The sequence below is a fragment of the Ptychodera flava genome, chromosome 6 (assembly GCF_041260155.1).
Source record: "Ptychodera flava strain L36383 chromosome 6, AS_Pfla_20210202, whole genome shotgun sequence".
In the NCBI taxonomy this organism is placed as follows: Eukaryota; Metazoa; Hemichordata; class Enteropneusta; family Ptychoderidae; genus Ptychodera; species Ptychodera flava.
Window position 1 is genome coordinate 40,031,870 of NC_091933.1, and position 21,116 is coordinate 40,052,985.

Sequence of the window (21,116 nt, forward strand, 5' to 3'; positions counted from 1 at the left end):
CTTGTGAACGTCAGTGAAAAGGATATCGTGTGTTCAGACTATGCTGGTAAAGTCTGTGAGTGGCGATCATGTGTAGGTCTGCATTGAGGGAAATCGAAAATAATTTCAGCCTGTATAGTGTAGTTTTCTAGGGAAGTCGATTCTGTGTTGTACCTTGAGTACATACATTATGCCATCTGATCAAGTTATCAAAAAGAGATATCGTACTTACAGGTATATACAATAAGTTCAATCGTGCTAGTTAGCAAGAGTGTCCCGCGCCAGCGACCCGTGCTAAAGTATCCATAACTAAAGATATTGGGTGGTGTCATGTACGAGTGTCAGACTCTGCTACTTTACAGGCAACAACGTTTGGTGAGTTGTTAAAACGATTACATTAATGAGATAATGAGAGCCTTGAAACAGAAAGATTTAAAGTTTGTTGCAGCGAACTTTGGATCACTCTAAGCCCCTTCCCTAAAAAAAACAAATTTTACAACTGGAGGTATCGTACAAAGTTTGGAATTAGCGAAACAGATAAACTGAAAATAAATAGTTGGAAATTCAAAATGGGTGCCATTTCCCTGTATTTACTCAATGGAGAGATATTTAATTGTTAATTTACAAAAATGCAAGATTTCATTTAGTCAGTATACTTAAAAATAAATGCACGACAGACCAGAAAATTATAGTAAATATGTGAGATTCTGAATATCTGTCCCGGAGGTGCATTCTACGTCAAGGGACTATGTGAAATAATGTTGAGGCATCATCAGACAACTGGATTCCGATGTAAGATAACATGCGATCCTTATTTACAGGTTCTCCCTGATAGTAACTATAGGCTCAGTAAATTTATTGGTACGATGCAATAAAAGATGAACTCTGGATACTTATGACCGACGACTGTTAGCGCATGTTGTCAGATATGGTGTTTCCGTACGTGATTTTATTACAGCTTTCGTGATTTCACTGCTCTTAAACTCACTACACGTATCTATGGATAACACATGTCTGCACCTTCTTTTATTCCCACAATAAATGCCAGCTCCATTGACAGAAAGCAAATCTCTAATACTATCAAAAGTTATCACATAAAAAGTGACATCAAAAGTTAAAACACTTCGTTTGCTGGGCATACAAATGGGTATACAGTTTTACAAAAGATAACGTTTTTGATAAATCTCTGAAGATCAAATATAATAGAATTGTAGTTGAATACTCTATTCCATATCTTGCGTAGACAGCATGATCAGAATGACCGTAATTCATTTAACGACTTATTTAAAATTTATTATATTCTTTCTGTTCACGCTGAATTACTAATGATCTCGATCTTCAATTTAATGTTTAATATGAATATTATTTCTCAAATTATGTTTAAATTTTGTAGTCAAACATTGCACACATGTCATGTTCTATGGAAAGCCATATTCGAAAATGCATAAAAAGATCTCGAAAACGTTGTAAAGATGATGTAATGTACGCTTGGTCTTAAATTTCAAAGTGAACACGATCGGAACTAATTTTTGATAATTGGATAATGAACTAATGTAGGTTTAATCTGCAAATGTAAACTCATATTCTTTTCTCTTTAAGCAATGCACTTATCGTTATGACTGATTAGTAATATTGCAACAATCAGTTATAGAGCACCTAACACGTTTTAGAAATTTGAATAATATAGAGATCCGATCGTGTCAGTGTAACTTTTAAGACATATTCAACTTTATTATTGCGCTAAAGAGGAATGAAAGTGATGTATTGTTTTTATATTGTGACAGAAAAGAAAACACTAGAACAAATTTAGTTCAAATCTTATTGACAGTCCACAACAACATCCAAGACGTCATATTGTGGACTTTGTACTTTCTCTACGTTCATTGGCTTCCATGGACTAGCGATGCAAATATACCGCCATCTTTCCGTAATAAATTTTCTGGTGTGTCATACTCCATAACACGGCCTTCACTCAACACCAGTACCATGTCAGAATCCATGATGGTCGAAATTCGATGCTGTATGACGAACCGAATAGATATAGATTTAATAACAATAAAAACTCTAGACCAATCTTTGGCAAAGCTTGGAAAAGACCCGAAAACACGCAAATACCGGACTGATATGAAAGGAATGATAAAGAGCAGACAATTTATCACTGTTCTAATGTGTTTGTAATTAATCCCTTGCATCGCAAATAGTTCGGCTGTTCGAGCTTTCTTCCAAACAAACGTTCTTCACGACTTTCAAAGCGATAAAGTGAAGAATGATCGTTAAAGAACACGTTTACGTACCGCGATTGTCAGCACTGTTCTGTTAGCAAATGCCATTGCGACAACCTCTTGCAAAATTGCATCCTATAATTGCATTGGAAGGGAATGAGGAGAAATGTTTACGGAGATGCCCATTAGTGACACTTTGTTAATTCTAATGTCACCATGACTCACATTCTTTTAAAAATTACAGCTACACGGTTGCATCAGTAATTCATATATTTCTGTGACGAGACTAAATGTTAGAGCACTATGTATATTGGGTAGTGAAACCGGTCATAATACCATTTGACTTGAAACAGCTGGCTGTTTTGGAACTTAATTAAAATATTACTTGAAAGTGATTAACTCAATTGATAGATTTATGAACTCACAAAACTGGATATAATCTTTGTCAGAAATATAAGTCCAGATATGATTTTAAGAAAGCCATGGAGCGTACGTAATAAGTATGGTGCTTTGAAATTAACATTCAATGGATACTTGTGTTGTTAATTTTCCGCTTTCGAACGATGAAGATTTCTGCCAAAAATTTCCTGCTAAACAATAAAATCACATTACGGGTCTACTGGGCTTAAGAAACAATTACCTTCAGTTACGACACAGTTAAGATCAGTAATCATAGGCTGAGTGAGCATAGTCAGCAGTTGTGATCAGATGATCCACTCTTCAAGACAAGAGCGCAGGTTGGCGAAATGATTGGTATCATTGCAGGCAAATATTATCGCCGGCTAATTTCTACATATTCAGTGACTGTTAAAATATACATCACATACCGTTTGCATATCAATGGTTGCTGTCGCTTCATCCATGATAAGTATCTTGGCGTTCCTAAGAAATGCTCTAGCTAGGCAAAACAACTGTCTCTGACCAAGACTAAAGTTTTCTCCATCTTCGGATACTTGAGATTCTGTCATTTCGTGTACAAGACAGTACCTTAACATTTATGTATTTACACACATAAGAACCGTTACCATCAAAAACATATGAGTGACAAAGCGCATTGGTCATCGTACAAAGCGATGAAATCTTTTTATGGTGGTGGTGAAAAAACAAAATTGTATATGGCAATCTTGTATCATTTCTTAACGTGATTGATTTGTAATTACCATGCCCTTTCATAACATTGCCTAGCGATATCGAAATACTCCGAGTGTCACCTTTAAATATACGCAATGATTCTTACCAAGTTTCTGATCAAGTTCATTCACAGTAGTTGTTAACTGTGCGATTTCCAGCGCAGTCCACAAATCCTTATCAGAGTGTTCACCTTCTGGGTCCAAGTTGAACCTTCAAATCAATATAAAACTGACATACATTATATCCAGAGACCATTGGTCTCTATTTTGGCTTGGCTTTCGCTTTAAAAAGGCGGGACGCCATAGTAAACGATTTGTTCAATGTGTCATCATGGAGTCTTTATATTAGATTAACTAAGTACGAGCATAATTGTAAATAAAGTATGAACCTATAACATATTACATCACTGACATTTATTAAAAAACCGGAGTCTATTGGTAACTTTGTGAGGAAGTTCCTGTTTGAAATACGTAGAGTGAGAACGAATGCAAGTCTGCAAGGCTGGAATAAGTTATTATGAATATTTTATAATACTCTTTCAAGGTCCTTTCAGAAAACGGTTGAAAAAGATTTCCCTTCCTGTGTAAATATAAGAACGCTTAATGTTGAAATGGCTGGCCTGTAGCGATTAGTGAGTTCAACATGAATAAGGGACAGAGTTTATCTTATCTTTGTACAAATCTGCGAGGATATTAACTAGTTAGTATAAATGAGAATGCTGTATCCCTTTGATTGAGGTTGTAATCTCCATTAATTCTACAAAATAAATTAATGGGAGTAATATATAATCACATGCTGTAAGTAAAATGATATGTAGGATACAAAGATTTGATGCATAGTATGGGGATATGGATCAATTAACACAAGATGAAAATACAATGTCTTTGTAACTTGCGAAATAGTATTTTCATTGTGATATCGGAAATCAAAATATTACCTAATTGTGCCAGCAAACAAAACGGGATCTTGGGGTATGATAGCCAATCTGGTACGAAGCGTTCGCAAAGCGACATGGGATATGTCGACGTCATCAATAAGAATACGACCTAAAACAATTGAACACAACAACTTTTAAGGCGTTCTAATTCTGTAATTTCTTCTTTGATTTGAATTGTCAACCTGTGTATTAAACCGGTCTGTCGAAAAGAGATTTAAAAGTCAGAATCGCGTTACATTTGTTTTAAAATTATCCCATGTCTCAGCATTGACATCATAATTCTAAGTATTTTCCGTTTTCTGAACATCATCATACCCCACTTGCATAAACGCCACAAAAGCCATTCCCACTTTGGGATGTTAACATTTTACTATATTGTTTGCCCTACTTTCTATGTGATATTTTGAATACATGTTTTTTCGTTTGACGATTGTGACATTGGGATGCGGTGAGTAATCGACAAGCCAAAATGCACATTGTTTTGCATCACGCAGACATACTTCCGACCATCTAAACCCAGATTCCGACCGATATTTTTTAAGTCTACCATCATGCGAATGTCTTTTGCATGCGATTCGAATTCTTCTGAAAATGAGCTGGGCAAATCTGCTCTTTTGACCGCCCCTCCCACGATCCAGTGGTTCACTTTTCACTTCCAGATTGAGATTCTATGTTAAATTTAAAACGAGAAATAAAAATGATTTTCCCATACGAGCGTTTATAGAGAAAATCCTGACAACTTTACCTTTGCAAGTCTTGATAATCCGAAACAGCGCCAACATGAGAGAAGACTTCCCACTTCCCGTTCGTCCACAGATACCTACCTATGAAGCAAAGAGAAATCCTCGACTTGTCTTTAAATAACAAACATCAGCGGAAAACCATACTTCGATATTCATAGATACTAACTCTTAAGTTTAAATAACCATGGCCAGTGGTATGGAAGGCTGTGTACAAGTAATCGAACAATCGAGGTTATAATATTTACCTTTTGGCCAGATTTGATGTGCACGTTGACATTGTGAAGTACAGGTTCGAGGTCAATGGCATACTTCACAGATAGATTCTCCATTACAATATTACCACTATCTGGCCAGCTGGTTGGCACTAACTGAACGCCTACAAAATTGTGAGAAAAAACGTGACAGTTGAAAGTACCTGAGGTATCGCCGGCATTACAATCTATTCACTGTGATCGATGATGCGATGTTGATAGGGTTTTAAATTCAAGAAAACCCCTTTGACTTCTTTGAATTTCTTTTTAACGCCCTTTCCCTCTTGTCTCTTAGAGAATTTGAAATATAGGATCTATCAAAGTGCACAATTTTAAAAAATTGATGGCGACAAGGGAGATCTAAATTCGTTTCCAAATTGAAATAATCTTACTCTTCGTTTATTGATCTTATATAAATATTTCCTTCAGATAGTCGAATCTTCTTCGTTTGCAAAGCGTAATAATGTGCGAATCACACCTCCCGAAAAATATAACTATACCTACGATTCTACAGATACATCGATGGCTATAAGTGTTCAGCTTTTTATTATGTACACAACACGATATTGTGGTGGTGACCTTGCTTTGTCGGTAAACCAACCTTACATTACACGAAAAATACCTAGACATTTTAGTGTAAGTATTTGATTGACTCTATTCCACTTTCACAAAAGCCTATGATGAAACAGTAGACCTTGTTTTTGTGCAGGTAATTGCCTTTGTTGCTATGCAAATAGAAGTACATTTTATAGTGACGCTAAAAATTCATCGTACTGTTAGAGGGATGTATTGAAATTGTACAGGGAAACACTACACCGCGACCTTGTCCATGAAGGCAACATTGTACAGACCTTCATATTGCTCCGAGTCAATGTGTGTGTAGTATTCAACTCGTTCCATAGCGTTCATCTGCATTTCGGTGTCAGCCATGAGACGGACGGCCAGATTCAGTTGAACAGATATCTTTGACGATACAGAAACGGATTCATTAAGAAAATCCTATCGATGCGTATGCCTTATTACCATATTTCAAAAAAATGCATCTAAAATACTATAATTTGGCGAAGAAAATTCGATAACATATTCGGAAAAAGATAAACGTAAGCAAATATTTGTTGCAATACAAATATCTACGACAATTCCAATCATCAGAATTTCTGTTTGATTTTCAGTTTCAATTGTTTGAATAAATAGTGAGTCCCACTGAATATCCTAATCGATGTGAATAATAAACAGTAACATGCATAACATAATAACATCGGCAAATTCGAAACTTTGTAAATAGAAGTGCAAGATAATTGCGCAAAGAGTAGATGAACAGATAACTATTTCCAATATAATGATGGGTGATCTGTTTCAGCTTACCGTAAGGGCATAGGTTATAGCCAGTCCTACGAAGCTTGGTTCCAGCACACCAAGTGTACACGAGATAAGCGTGGTCATGGCGGACATGAATACAACTATAGTGCCGATAGTTTCCTTTGAAGTAAAATGCAACAGATTTGCCAGAAATTATACGATGATTTCACACTAGAAGCTCTAAATTATTTCGTATTACCATTGAGAGATTGAAAAACATCGACAAAGGATATTATTCGAGTGCACAGAAATTTCGTTCCATCATGTACACATTTAGTTAAACATTTGAAAATCCGTCACAATGTAGTTTTAGCTCGAAGTCAGGGACTGGAAATCTATCAGTCTGTCATTTAAAAGTAAACCCTTATTGCAAATCTACAAATTGATCCTAACGTCAGCCGAAAAAGAAGGAAAAAATCTCATCATAAAGAAGACAGTTGTTGAAGACAGTTGTTCATGATGCACAGACCGAGAATAATGTTAATATGAAAAACCATGACATTTTATTCACCAGCCTTATGTAAAGCCATCGCGTAGCGCATACTGCATGCGTATACGCCACGTTATTATAGTCAATTCTTCTCAAAAGTTCCGCTCGGAATCTTCTTTCACACCTACAAATCGTACAAAAGAAAGTTTTGGGTAATTCTCTAAATTTTGATTCGGAATTATTTTATTTGACATCTGAAGTACCAACATATTTTCTAAGCTTCTTGGAAAGTGGCTGAGCAGTTTTTTCCCTTAAAACATTGGTTTTGACTGGAAAATTTGTAACGTCCCCCTTGCACCACGCCATTGGTATAGGATTCTAATAACTTAACGTAATCGTCGACTAGAGGTCCAGATAGATTTTCATGAACATTTATTATTGGTCAAATATTATGTGGTTTCTGAATTAGCAAATGTCGTGGTGAGTGAGCAAAAAGCTGCTAACGGTATAGTTATTCAGTTGTAAGTACGTATGTATATTCATGGTAAAACGTTTTGTGACAGGCATGCGTGTACATAGCGGTGGAAGTATCAGACAATATGTTGGTGGTGCTCTTGTTTGTTGCTGACCGGGTGAAAATGATACCACCTCGAGTACGTACGTATATACACAGTAAAAAGCCTATGATAGGCATGCCTGTAGATAGCGCTGTTAGTATCAGGCAATATATTGGTGGTGCTCTTATTTTTTGCTGGCCGGAAGAAAATGATACCTCCTGGAATGCGTACGTACGCATACGCTACATGGTAAAACGCCTGTGACAGACATGCCTGTACATGGCGGTGGTAGTTCTTGGAAAGACAGGCGCGAAGAACATATAGCAGCAAGTAAAGTAGTGCGTACCATGTCTCCGACAAATAAAACGATATGGGGAGGGATATAGTGTATTTTGATAGTTATTCGAGTTTACCTATATGCTCTGATAGTCGACAATCCTCCCAACGTTTCTGAGAAGTGAGCGAAAACTGGTGACTTCGTTACACTGTCCAATCTCTGAAGTTCCCTGTGGAATAACCACAATATCTTTGCTAGAGTTATATATAATACATAAGAAATATGTGAAACTAAGTCGGAATATATATATATATATATATATATATATATATATATATATATATATATATATATATATTTATACTATATACAATATTTTATATATATTTGTGCTTTATATATTACATATTATAATGTATATATATATAAATTAGAGAGAAATCAATTGATCGATAGAGAAATCGATAGATAGATAGATAGATAGATAGATAGATAGAAAGATAGATAGATAGATAGACAGAAAGCTAGATATGACGTTTTATATGCATGTGTTACATATTTTGTATAAGTTGATAAATGTTATCTATCTATCTATGTCTGAGTGTGTGTTTGTGTGTGTATGAATGGAAAAAGTACTTATATGTTAAATGTATACATTAAAGAGTATGCGTAATCCGCTTAGAGATTATCAATTACATATGTCTATGGACTGAGCAGGTAATACAAGAACATACCTCGACGTTGTGAGGTAGAATTTCTGAACGATGCAAAATGCTATCACCACCGGTATTATTAAAACGGCAAATATTGGTACGATTATTACATTGACCAAGATGACCGATAGTACTTGTAAACCGGCCATGGAAAATTGTCTTAATGTTTGCCATAATCGCTGAAATGGAAAAATAATGAATATGAATTTATAATCATTTATAAGAATTTATAATTTATAATTAATTTATAAGCAGTCTTCACCACAGTTGAACGCAAGTCGTTGGTCACTCGGTGTGATAATTCATTACATTCGGATTCGAACCCACAACGCACGGTATGGATTCACCTATTTAATACATCTGCGTTACAACCACCTCGGCTAAAACCCCAAATTGTGTCGTTGAGTATGCTGTAAAATTTATTCATTCTGTATGGTAGGTAAAACCTTAACCTTACTAGTACTCTAGATGGGACGGAAAATTGTCGATTGTCGCGTTGTCTGATCTACAGCTGTGAAGAGACTCATTAGACAGTTTCGACTTTACCTGGTCTATTGTGTTGGTGTCATTCGAAAATCGATTGAGAACACGACCAGTCGGGGTTGTGTCGAAGAATCTGATTGGTGCATTAACAATATTACGTAGCAAGTCGATATGGAGTCGTTTGGCGGCTACAATGGCACTGATAGCAAGAGAACCACAGGCAGCTGCTATGATTAGGATGTACACCAAGGATATCACAGTGTAGCCTACCAGATAGTACTGTAATTCGGCATTATATTCTTCCTGAAAAGTTCAGAACCAACATAGTTTGCTTGATGATGTCATCGATCGATTCAACCAATCAACTCCTTGATGATGGTGATGATGATGATTATGATGATGATGATGATGATGATGATGATGATGATGATGATGATTGTTACATAAAGAGTTCTCCTCCGTCTTTGAATATCATCCTGTTATTCCTAATTCTGCATAAAGGAAAATAATCAGGTTAGAAATCGTGAACGATATACATCGGAGATACGGACCATGAGAATAAACAACTAAACATTTGTCCTGGGGTTGAATGTGTTGACAGTAAACACTGAATGCATATAACCACCGTATGTACATGTGGTTGGAGAAATCATTTATCTTAACTTCAGATTTTTGTATCATTGAACCGAGCTAAAAGCTAGTGCTTCGACTATTTATATCAGACGAACGACAATCTTAAACCTCTCCCAATACCAAGACACACAGAGACACGAAAGAAGCTGTATCTTTGGCGAGTGCTAGAGTAAGCCTGTCTTCTACGAAATACACTCTATGAAGTTGTTGTGTCGGAACTGTCAGTTATACATATTGTTTATTTTGCATGGCCTTAACTCCCAGAAGGCTTTGTGTTTGAACACATGTTGTTCTGTACTTTGGTGATCGTTACACCGCATTAAAGCTGTTCTCTTAGTACATGCCGTAGTGTTTCCTTGACTCATCCGATACCACATTTTGGCGACGAGGATGGTTGAAGCACACCTCCCACCACCAGCTCCGTTTCTTTCAAGTCCTGGCGACCCACCAATTCCTTGGAAAAGATGGTATGCAAGCTTCAAAACTTACATGACGGCCACAGGACTAGACGAGGAGGGAGTAGCAGATGGTAGAAAACGCGCGGTCTTACTCCACTGCTTAGGTGTGGAAGGGCAACGAATATTTCACTCTCTGGGAGACTGTCCGACGTACAAGGATGCTGTGGACAAAATTGAGTCTCATTTTGGTCCACGGAAATCCATAATCGTACAGCGCCATCGCTTCAGGCAAAGAGGCCAGAGACCAGGTGAGTCCACGGCAAGTTATGTCGCTACCCTGAAAGAGCTTGTAGCCCAATGTAATTTTGGCAGCCTCGCCGATGAAATGGTCCGAGACCAGTTAATCGAAAAAAAAACCAACTCAACTAGAGTCAGACAACGTTTACTCATGGAGACTGACACCCTAACCCTAGAAAAAGTAGTAACACTTGCTGAGCAGATCGAAAGTGCCCTCGCTGATTCACATGTCATTGGGATTGATTCTACACCCAGTATTAAGCCAATCAAAGTGAAGCAAGAGCCAGAAACAAAAGTACAAGGTGTCTATAAAGGATTAAACAACAGGGGTAACAGCCGCCGGAAAACCCGCGAAAAATGGTCTGCAAATGGCGATTCCAGTGATCGGGCCACACAAAGTAAAAATGTTGTTTGCGGCAACTGGGGGGCCGATAGTCATTACGGATAGTTTTCAATCGGATTCGAACCCACAAACATACGGCATCAGTCATATCACACGTCATCCTACCTGTCCCGCTCGTGGGAAAAAATGCAGTAAATGTCACAAGGTTGGTCACTTTGGACGAGTGTGTAGAAGCTCTGCAACTCGCAGAGTCAAGCAAATCGATACATTGTATGAACCGACTCAAGAGACATATGTTTACACAGTTTCAGGCAGTACACCTGCTGACAGTAAATTTAAGTCCTGCGCTACTACAATAAATGGAGTCAGTCTCAGTTTGATGATCGATCTTGGAGCTAAAGTTTCTATAATGAACGAGAAGCTGTACCAGCAACATTTCAGACACGTCCCACTCACAGCTACAAACCAAGTACTGACTAGCTACACAGGGAAACTATATCGGTTATTGGTATCGCAAAGCTGACTGTGCAGTATGAAGAACAGAGAGTAGACAACTTCCCGTTCTACATAACAAGACAAGGCAGCAACCTCATGGGTATCAACTTATTCAATGCACTTGGATTCCAGATCAGCAGACATGGTATACCAGTGAACTCAGTAGGCTCTGAAGTGAAAGACAAGTTTCCTCAATTGTTTACAGGGCTAGGTAAAATCTCCAGCTTTGTACACAGACCACGTGTGGATACAAGCGTCACACCCGTATCGCAGAAACTACGTCCTCTGCCATTAAGCATCCGGGCCGAAGTTTTGGAAGAACTACGTAGGCTAGAGAAACTTGACATCATTGAGAGAGTAGACTCGACTCCTGGATTTCAAACCTAGTGGTAACTCGCCGTAAAACAGGAGAGATCCGCCTATGTATTGATTTACGTGAGGTCAACAAAGCCATTATTCCAGACAAGTACCCATTTCCTGACCTTGGTGAAATGACAAAAGAGTTTCATGGATCTACGGTATTTAGCAAACTTGACTTGCGTCACAGCTACTTACCAGTTTCACTGGCTGAAGAAAGCAGATACCTCACTGCATTCATAACACATGAAGGCGTCTTCCAGTACAAAAAGATGCCATATGGACTGTCTTTGGCACGAGGAGCTTTCCAAAAGATGCTCGCAGCAGTGCTAAGTACGTGTGGAGGCAATCTACACCGCATCGACGATGTCGCAATACATGGCGTTAATCAGGACAACCATGACGAGAACCTCAATGCTGTACTGAACGAATTGACAAGGTATAACCTCACCCTCAACGAGGAGAAGTGTGAAATCTCAAAAAGCAAGTAGACTTCGTACGCTATAGAGTATCATCTGCTGGGGTGTTGCCACTCCAGTAAAACACAAAAGCTATCATGGACCTACCAGAACCGACAAATGTCAAGGAACTTCAGTCATTCCTGGGCACAACAAACTTCTACTTGAAGTTCGTACCCAACTATGCTGATACAGCTGAACCACTTCGCAAGCTACTCAGAGGAAGAAGAGCCATGGGTCTGGACTGAAACACAGCGTGAGGCATTCAGCAACCTGAAGCAACAGATTGCATGACCTCCTGTGCTTGCACATTTCAATCCAGATGCCGAAACTTTGTGGTCACTGATTCCTCTGGTTATGCAGTCGGTGCCGTGTTATCTCAATGCATTAATGGGAAGAGAAGCCAGTAGCGTTCGCGTCACGAACACTCTCTCCAGCTGAGCGTAAATATTCCGCCAGTGAACGGGAAGCATTAGCTTGTGTATATGCATCCGAACATTGGCATATATTGTTGATGGCCGTAGGTATACACTGCGTACGTACAATGCGACTACCGACCACGAATCGCTGAAAACACTACTAGCAACGAAAGGATCTGGTCACAAACCTCTACGCATCTACAGATGGACAGACACCTACCAGGCAACAAAAACTTTGTCGCAGACAAGCTCAGTCACCTGTCAGACAAAGATTACTCTGTGGAATAGAGTCGGATCAAAACATCCTTGAAATAAATTTGGATAACCTAGTCACACCAGACGAACTGCGCACAAGTTCACACATGGATCCAGTGCTGCAGTCAGTCAGGAAGTACATCGTGGATGGTTGGCCTAGAAGTGTCTCGTTAGATTTAAAGGGTTTGCAAAACTCCGGGACAAACTTACCATATGGAACGACTACTGCATAGCAAGGGGATCTAGAGCAGTTATTCCCAACTCTCTCCTCCACATGGCTCATGAAGCTCATCCAGGAATGGTCAGAATGAAGCAACGATGTAGGCAGAATGTTTTGTGGCCGGGTATGGATTCACAGATCGAAGACTTTGTCCGTAATTGTGAAGCATGCGCCATCAGTGGCAAATCGTCAAAACCGTCACATCCACCTCTACAGCCTACTCCCTGGCCAACTTGACCATGGCAATCTATACAGATCGTCATTTTTGGAGAAGTAGTTGCAGCTCCTCGCAGCCAACATTTCTTAGTAGTCCACGATCTCCACTCTAAATGGCCGGAGATAGAAACTACAGAAACAGTCACCTCTACAGTGCTTATCAAGATTCTTGACGAGCTGTTTGCCAGATGGGGCTTACCTGAATCCATCACTACTGATAATGGTCCTCAATTCATCTCGTGTGAATTCGAAAACTATCTCTCATCACTTTGGGTCAAACACAACCTAACAGCACTCTACAATCCACAATGCAATGGAGGAGTGGAACACCTCAATGAAACATTGAAGAATGGTCTTAAGGCAAATCTCGCGGAAGGGAAACCATTCGCAAAGTGTATTAGCACCATACTTCAGAACTATCGAGCAACGCCACATGCAATCACTCAGAAATCTCCTGCAGAGCTAATGATCAATCGTCAGCTACGCTTACCACTTGATCAGCTGAAGCCACCATCAGCGATAAAGAAGAGAGAAATAGATGATCTAAAGTCAGAGATCCACTGTGAGAGTCAAGCGACCTAACCGCAGTCATAAACTATCAGCTACACTCTCACAACCTAACAGTATCGCCAAATCACTAGATCAGTCAACGTTCAGACTGGATGATGGAACTACATGGAATGTTCAAAGGTTATCACGTTCCTATCAACATACTCCATCCACTGCGACATTTGACATCACGTCCACCCACATGATGGTACTACCAGTTTATCCATTGGAAGGAACATCTACTCATGATCAACAATCTACAGGACGACCTCAACGTACTGTTCGTCTACCAGCGTATTTGAAAGACTATGTTCTTACCTGAGACAGACCTTGATTTGAACTTACTCGGACACTGTACTTCTGACAATAAGTTCATAAATTGTTGTTGATGTTTATTGTGTTTATTCGCGTTATCTGCATGCACATAAAAATAATTATTACTATGGAGGAGGAAATATGTCGTGTCGGAACTGTCAGTTATACATATTGTTTATTTTGCATGGCCTTAACTCCCAGAAGGCTTTGTGTTTGAACACATGTTGCTCTGTACTTTGGTGATCGTTACACCGCATTAAAGCTGTTCTCTTAGTACATGCCGAAGTGTTTCCTTGACTCACCTGATACTTCAGTAGTTCAAACGAACTCTATACGTGCAGTAAATACTTTTGAGGTTCTCAGTACCTCTGAGTAAGCCAGTTGAGTAATCCGCAAAGTGGAGAAGCCACTCCTACCGATGACGAAGACGATGACGACGACAACGACGACGACAACGACGACAACGACGATGATGATGATGATGATGATGATGATGATGATGATGATGATGACGACGACGATGACGATGATGATGATGATGATGATGATGATGATGATGATGATGATGATGATGATGATGATGATGATGACGACGATGATGATGATGCGCTGAATTATGATCACAATAAACCTGTGTACTTTTAAACGGCAAAAGTGAACTCAGTATTATGACCAATTGCTAAACTTTAATGAACTAGAAAATAATTTACCTGTGTGGTCGAATTGTCAATGTTTTCCGTTGAATCAGAGCATACAGACAGCCAAAAATGTGTCCCCATCAGTGCAGTAGCTTGTGCGACCAACAGAAACAGTGTGAGAACTGCCATGGGTACGTGCATTGCTTTGACGTAGGCCCAGTACACTCGCCACGAAACCGACCCACGCTCACGTTCTTCTTTCTCTATAAATTTGCCTTCTTCTCCGTCTGTAACTATCAATGGTAATCAACAAGGGACTTTGTGATTGCTCTTATGAAATTTAAAACTGAATACAGTCGAATATAAGATCAACCTACATTCTGATGTCAGGCATAGGAAGTGTTCGGCCAAAAGTAATAGCTTATGAAATTAAAATCGACCAGATAGATAAAAGGTCGGCGCTTAGTTTAAATTCAGGATAAGATGCATGAAAGTGTTGTACGAAATATCAAACTTCAAACCTTTGTGCTCTTTCTCCGTAGATTTTGAAATGCTTTCGACAAGTTTCCTCCGTTCTTCAATAGTGTCTTGATCAGACGCACTCTCACGATCCGATTCGCTGATTAGTGTGATTGTCTTCATCCACTCGGCGTACAAAGCTGGTTCGTGTTTTTTGATGTCTTTCAGATTACCCTGTCTCAATATCTTACCGTTCTCCATGGCGATGACCTAAGAAATTGTGACAGACAGTTTGAAAAGTGTATGGTCAGTTTACTCTGCCAGAAATGGCGATTTTTTAACACTAAACATGTGCATAACTGAACAGAAGGCCACAAATTAATTGCAAATGCGTAGTTGATGATGATGAACGCTCAAATTGAAGTTTGCTGAATGCAATTGTACATACATACATACATACATACATACATACATACACATAATTACATACAGGGAGACATATAGAGGTGCATTCGTACCAGCAGACAAGCGAACAAACATTTTACATATGCGGCAATACCATTACAAGTGAACAGCATTTCATACCTTGTTAGCGTAATTCAAATACTGCAGTTGATGAGTGACAAGAAGGACTGTTCGATTCTCTTGCAATAACAAATTAATGATCCCTTCGTAGAGGACATGACTACCAACGTGAACATCTAATGCAGCTAGAGGATCATCCTGCAAGAAACAAATATGTGAATTATGGCTAAATATATTAGTATGATTAAAAGTAACTCACATGCATGTAAGCTCTTTAATTGATACGGATGAAGACTAGTATTCACATATTTATATGACATACTTTCATGTCTTGTAAATTAATTATTGATCTATATATCAGAGTACAATGTAAGTATAATCATAGTCCGTCCAACCACTGTGCGGAGGGACTGTGGTACAATCGTGCACTGTTTCCAATTCTGACAGCGTAGAAATAATTCGTAATGCGATTTTACGAACCAAGATAACGATGTCGGATCTGTTGTAAAATGCCCTGGCGATGCTTATACGTTGTTTCTGTCCTCCGCTGAGATTAATACCTTTCTCGCCAATCTCCGTCATGTCACCGGCTGGTAGAATGTCAAGGTCAGGTTGCAAGGCACACGCTTTAATTACTGTATGGTATCTGATAAGAAACCGGGAATGGATATGAAATGTACTTATTTTCCGTTGATACAGTAACTGCAATGGCAGGAGATGAAGATAAACAACGCATACTGATCATGTAGTTTAGGCTCAGTAGTACATTCAACTTAAAATCAAAACATGATTAATTTTGTCTTAATCTCATCCTTTAGTTGAGTACAGATTCTGCGTAGGATTCCGAATATATTTGCTTACAAGTAAGAATAAATGTTCGTTTAACTATGTAACAGAATAACTATGAAACTGAGACTGATTTCCAAAATATTGTAATGTCAGAATATCAAACTTGGGATTTCACTTTTCTTTTGCTGATAATGTAACAGGCAGCGACCAACATTAAAAGCTATATAAACACATAATGATTAACAACTGCTTAGTCTACATCATATCAGGAAAGTATTGCTTGTATGTTATTGGGCGTGATGTGGTAGTTAGTTGCATAACTACAAAAGTTTTTAATGAGCTAATTAGAAATAATCTACTGCTTCTGCTTGCATCTATCGTATATCAGCCATAGACTTTTGAGCGATATCTTGTCAAATTTTTATGTAATATCTGAAGATAAAATCTTCTTCAGTCTAATATCGCAAATTTTACTTGCGTATGAGTACGTCTCGCGGCATTTATTTGTTGTTCTTTATAATAGAATCTTGTGTGAACTGATTAGATAGGCAAATTAGTCTCTTGGTATAAAATACTGCTATCAAGTGCAAACGAGTGAATTTTGCTTGAAATTTACGTTAACTTTGTCCCACCTTTCATGATCATAAGGCTCGCCGAACACTATGTTTTCCCGAAATGTTGCATTTTGAATCCAAGCCTTCTGTGCACCGTAGGAAACTTTACTTTTCCCTCTGTAAAAGGTAACGTAAAATCCATTTAATTGAAACGATCAAGTGTATTTGCCTTTTTCAATTCTCGTTTTTATTACTCTGACTAATGCACGACATATATATATATATATATATATATATATATATATATATATATATATATATATATATATATACATATATATATATATATAATATATATATTATATATATATATATAATATATATATATATATATATATATATATATATATATTATATATATAAATTGATACTTGCAAAATGTTTATCATCTTGTTGAAAAAATTACTCCTCGGTCTAAAGGACTAAAGCTGACTGATCTTTTCATCACCTCTCGATAGACCGCTGCAATTCGACAATGTGCTATTGATGATATCTGTTAACCCACCTGTCAAATAGCACGGTACCGGATGTAGTAATCATTTCTCCCAACATCGCTGATAACAAGGACGATTTGCCACTACCAACTAATCCAACTATCATGGTTAACTTCCCTTTTTAAGTAAAACAAAAAAAATGAAATTTTGTCTAACTAGCAGGTACGATTATTTTCTTTAAGTTATGTGTCTCATACATCTGTTTCACGTGTCCCCTTGTATACGTCCTTTGTAAGGCAGCCATGTAATACGTTATTTTCAATACAATACTGCCCTTCTTCTCATATTGAGCAAACCGTAACTGGTGAAGTTCCCAGCTGCATTACGTAGCTTGATATGATATGAGGTGACAAAACTTATCGAAATTTAAAACCAGAAAAAAGTAAAGTTTATTACTTATTCAAATATCGACGAATTAAATACATTATGTACCTGCTGGAATTTCAACATTTATATCTGATAATATCGGGCTGCCTGCATCACTGTCCCAACTGAAATTACCGTCTGTTATCTAGAATAAAAATAAATAAACTGTGTAGTTAAAGTGAGTTGTATTGTCATGAAATATGCAGAGAATTTCCTGTTTGTAAATACTATTTCAGTCATCAAACCAGTGTCGTTTTACATTTCAGCTTCAATATAATTGCATCTTGCAGCACTTAAGAAAACGATCTGACCCGACTGCATAAGGCGCCAAAGCATTATTGATGAGATAAACGACTTCAAAGCTTCGTAGCTAGAACGAAGACACCCCTCTCTTTGAAAACTGTGACTAAATATGAAAGGTTCTTTTCAAATAAGCATCGAATAATCTACTTTTGTTCTTTGTAACATTTCTTCAATTTCAAAATGAAATCTTATTGCAGTCGCATGATACAGGCCTCGTCAACCTTCCATGTCGATCCAATGCGCAATGGTTGACCTGTCAATGAATGCAACTGGGCAACACTGAATTGCTTTCTCAAGCTATGCACGTCGTGACCAACTATTTTTGCGCGTATTTGCCCATGAACGTTGATTAAATAAATTCGGTACCTTTATTGCAACATCGCGAGGCAGCTTTTGCGTGTCATCTGCACGTGTTGTTTCAGTATCGAAAGTGCCATACATATTATGAAGATGATCTCCATCGTTACCGACGAGACCGTCTGTGACGACTAACTTTTGTCGATGAGATTTAGACTTGACTCTGAGACTTGATTCTTCAACCTGCTGACGAGAAAATTATCGAATAGCCGGCAAATTCTAAACTCGCACGTAGGAACGCACACGAAGCAAAGCCATTGTATTGTATTTATATCTGTGTATGACATTCTCTCTCTCTCACACACTCTCTCTCTCTCTCTCTCTCTCTCTCTCTCTCTCTCTCTCTCTCTCTCTCTCTCTGAAAAAAGTGTTCGATGCCGAACAGAGCATTACAAACATACAACAAAACACCAGTGTAAATGATAATGATACTACTTTAGTTTGTTGTATCTTGCATTCGTCAGACAGATTTACTTATATTAGCGTAGCCTTATGAACATGTCTGTTTACTAACCTTTCGGCAAATGAATACGAAGAACAATTTGACTGTCGACTCAATGTCTGACGAAACAAATATGACAGGAATACGGCACAAGAATACGACATAAGGAACATGCGATATACTGTAACAATCTCTAATCTCGACTGCGATTTATTTTTTTCTTTTAGACGTTGCACAAATCATATTTGTTAAGCTTGCGATAATTTTGAAACACTGGATGTTTATTTAATAGTTTGGATTGAAAAGCGTCTAGTGTTTAAAGCAAAAGTTAGGTCTCTTACACATAGTATGGTAGCTCGCTTGCCTTGAAGTTATCGACCATGGCATATTAAATGATCGATTATTGTTCTTAAGAGTCTCATAATCTTTGATAGTTCAGAGCTCTTCCCGTATTCCTTCCCTTATGACTAGAAAATCACAATTGATAAGCGAAACGAGTCCTGAAAGGGTCACTTACGGCTTGACAGATGGGAAAGGGCCAGGTGGACTAAGGCAACTTCAATTTGAAACTGACCTTTGAACTAGCCATTCCGTCAACCATTACACCATCTTCATCCTCACCGGTCGACAGAGGAACTCTTCCGTCATCGTGACTCTCTATCTCCGTTGCAATGAAAAACTTTTCCAGTCTCTTCAAACTAATAATAGCGTTCACAGTGTGGAAGACTGACATTGGAAGCTGTCGTAGTGGTGCTTGTAGTTGGTTGAATAGGGCTAGGGAAGCAAACACTAACTCTGGCGACATAACATTTCCACTCACCGTTGAATACATTCCAAATGACTGGATGTTGGAGGTGTTTAAAAGACGACAATATACATAGTGGTTACTTGTAGTGAGTCGCATTGTGTAAAAGCGCACTCACAAACTAATGACGGCACCACCAGCTATATGATACTTGTCTTAAAAAGCAAGAGAGGCGCACTACACTACACTACACTACACTATACTACACTACACTACACTACTCTACGCTACACTACACTACACTACACTACACTACACTACACTACACTACACTACACTACACTACACTACACTACACTACACTTCTCTACCAAATCCCTTCCTATCCCATCCCATTCTAACCCCTCCTATAACATACCATATCATACCATACCGTATCATACCATACCGTACCATACCAAACCAAACCAAACCACGCCACAACATACCATACCATATGTAACTCAATGCAATCAACATTTCCTCACACAAAACACTGAAACTGACGATCTGGACAAACTAAAACAAGTGATGTTCCTAACTGTTGTGTACGATAGATATAAATGCAACTTACAACATTCCTAAATTATTATTGAATAAAAGACACTTCAAAACTTTATCTTTCATTACACTATCAGATCAGAAAAGTTACACATATTCACATTTCGCTGAGATACTTACAACAGCTGTGATCAAAACAGGTGTTCCTTGCGACACAACCACTGAAGGAAAGGAATGAGATGTGAAAATGTTAAATTTCCATTGACAGTTCATTGTTGGTCTAATGGCCGATTGAAATATGTAACCAGATATGTACTGAAAATGATAACGTGTTTCAGTATATTGCATTTGTATGTAAATTTAAACTTTTGCCACATGTTCGCAGCTTCATTGAAAGTGTTATGATCAACATTATGAACTATATTCCCGAAAGATTAATCTTCAACATGCGTAGCACGTTTTGCCAACTTTGATTAAGCCGATCCAGGTAGCCATCCCAAATAAGGGAAGTTCGTTGATATGCAACGTAAGTCTTTTTTAACAACATGGGTCTTTCTGAAATAGAAGGCGTCTTTCTGGAAAAGTGCTGACAATTCTTCAAAGTTGTAAGCCCCTCGAACTGAAAGACATGAAGCTTTGCTAAATATTTAGGGAAACCAAAACCATTCCCTTTCATCGTGCACAATTTGGTATAAGAGAAAAAAGCACTCAATATTTGACGACACCTGAAATTCAAAATGACCAACATCCTTTAAACGGATAGATTACTTCTGTTACGTATTCATATTATCTTACTTGCCATTCAAC

General features: G+C 38.1%; 2 protein-coding genes and 2 long non-coding RNA genes across 4 annotated transcripts; all 4 read right to left on the reverse strand.

Moving 5' to 3' along the window:
• Nucleotides 1-1,688: 1,688 nt before the first annotated feature.
• Nucleotides 1,689-6,323, reverse strand: LOC139135776 (ATP-binding cassette sub-family C member 8-like). Its single transcript, XM_070703471.1, has 8 exons — nt 6,115-6,323; nt 5,258-5,388; nt 5,015-5,093; nt 4,270-4,378; nt 3,439-3,542; nt 3,029-3,162; nt 2,274-2,336; nt 1,689-1,997 (listed from the first exon to the last, which is right to left on the reverse strand). The coding sequence occupies exons 1-8, from the start codon at nt 6,191-6,193 to the stop codon at nt 1,860-1,862; spliced, it is 837 nt and encodes a 278-aa protein (XP_070559572.1). The 5' UTR covers nt 6,194-6,323; the 3' UTR covers nt 1,689-1,859.
• A 308-nt stretch (nt 6,324-6,631) lies between these two features.
• On the reverse strand, nt 6,632-8,144 carry LOC139135777 (uncharacterized). Its single transcript, XR_011553034.1, has 3 exons — nt 8,023-8,144; nt 7,134-7,236; nt 6,632-6,742 (listed from the first exon to the last, which is right to left on the reverse strand). It is a non-coding gene; the product is annotated as an uncharacterized lncRNA (long non-coding RNA).
• Nucleotides 8,145-13,867: 5,723 nt separating this feature from the next.
• On the reverse strand, nt 13,868-17,662 carry LOC139134496 (ATP-binding cassette sub-family C member 9-like). The gene is made up of 7 exons (XM_070701355.1): nt 17,568-17,662; nt 17,081-17,179; nt 16,140-16,305; nt 15,720-15,857; nt 15,197-15,404; nt 14,748-14,968; nt 13,868-13,933 (listed from the first exon to the last, which is right to left on the reverse strand). The coding sequence occupies exons 1-7, from the start codon at nt 17,660-17,662 to the stop codon at nt 13,868-13,870; spliced, it is 993 nt and encodes a 330-aa protein (XP_070557456.1).
• Nucleotides 17,663-17,988: 326 nt separating this feature from the next.
• On the reverse strand, nt 17,989-19,859 carry LOC139134350 (uncharacterized). Its single transcript, XR_011552792.1, has 3 exons — nt 19,599-19,859; nt 18,592-18,765; nt 17,989-18,067 (listed from the first exon to the last, which is right to left on the reverse strand). It is a non-coding gene; the product is annotated as an uncharacterized lncRNA (long non-coding RNA).
• Nucleotides 19,860-21,116: the final 1,257 nt, after the last annotated feature.

Excerpts from the sequence above, each read along its gene's own strand:
- LOC139134496 (XM_070701355.1), bottom strand. The coding sequence starts at position 17,662 with ATGATAGTTGGATTAGTTGGTAGTGGCAAATCGTCCTTGTTATCAGCG. Across the intron at positions 17,180-17,567 it reads GGTACCGTGCTATTTGACAG|AGGGAAAAGTAAAGTTTCCT; the intron begins GTGGGTTAACAG and ends TACCTTTTACAG. Across the intron at positions 15,858-16,139 it reads GATCCGACATCGTTATCTTG|GATGATCCTCTAGCTGCATT; the intron begins GTTCGTAAAATC and ends TGTTTCTTGCAG.
- LOC139135776 (XM_070703471.1), bottom strand. The coding sequence starts at position 6,193 with ATGGCTGACACCGAAATGCAGATGAACGCTATGGAACGAGTTGAATAC. Across the intron at positions 2,337-3,028 it reads CAACCATTGATATGCAAACG|GATGCAATTTTGCAAGAGGT; the intron begins GTATGTGATGTA and ends ATGCAATTATAG. Across the intron at positions 1,998-2,273 it reads GAACAGTGCTGACAATCGCG|CATCGAATTTCGACCATCAT; the intron begins GTACGTAAACGT and ends TTCGTCATACAG.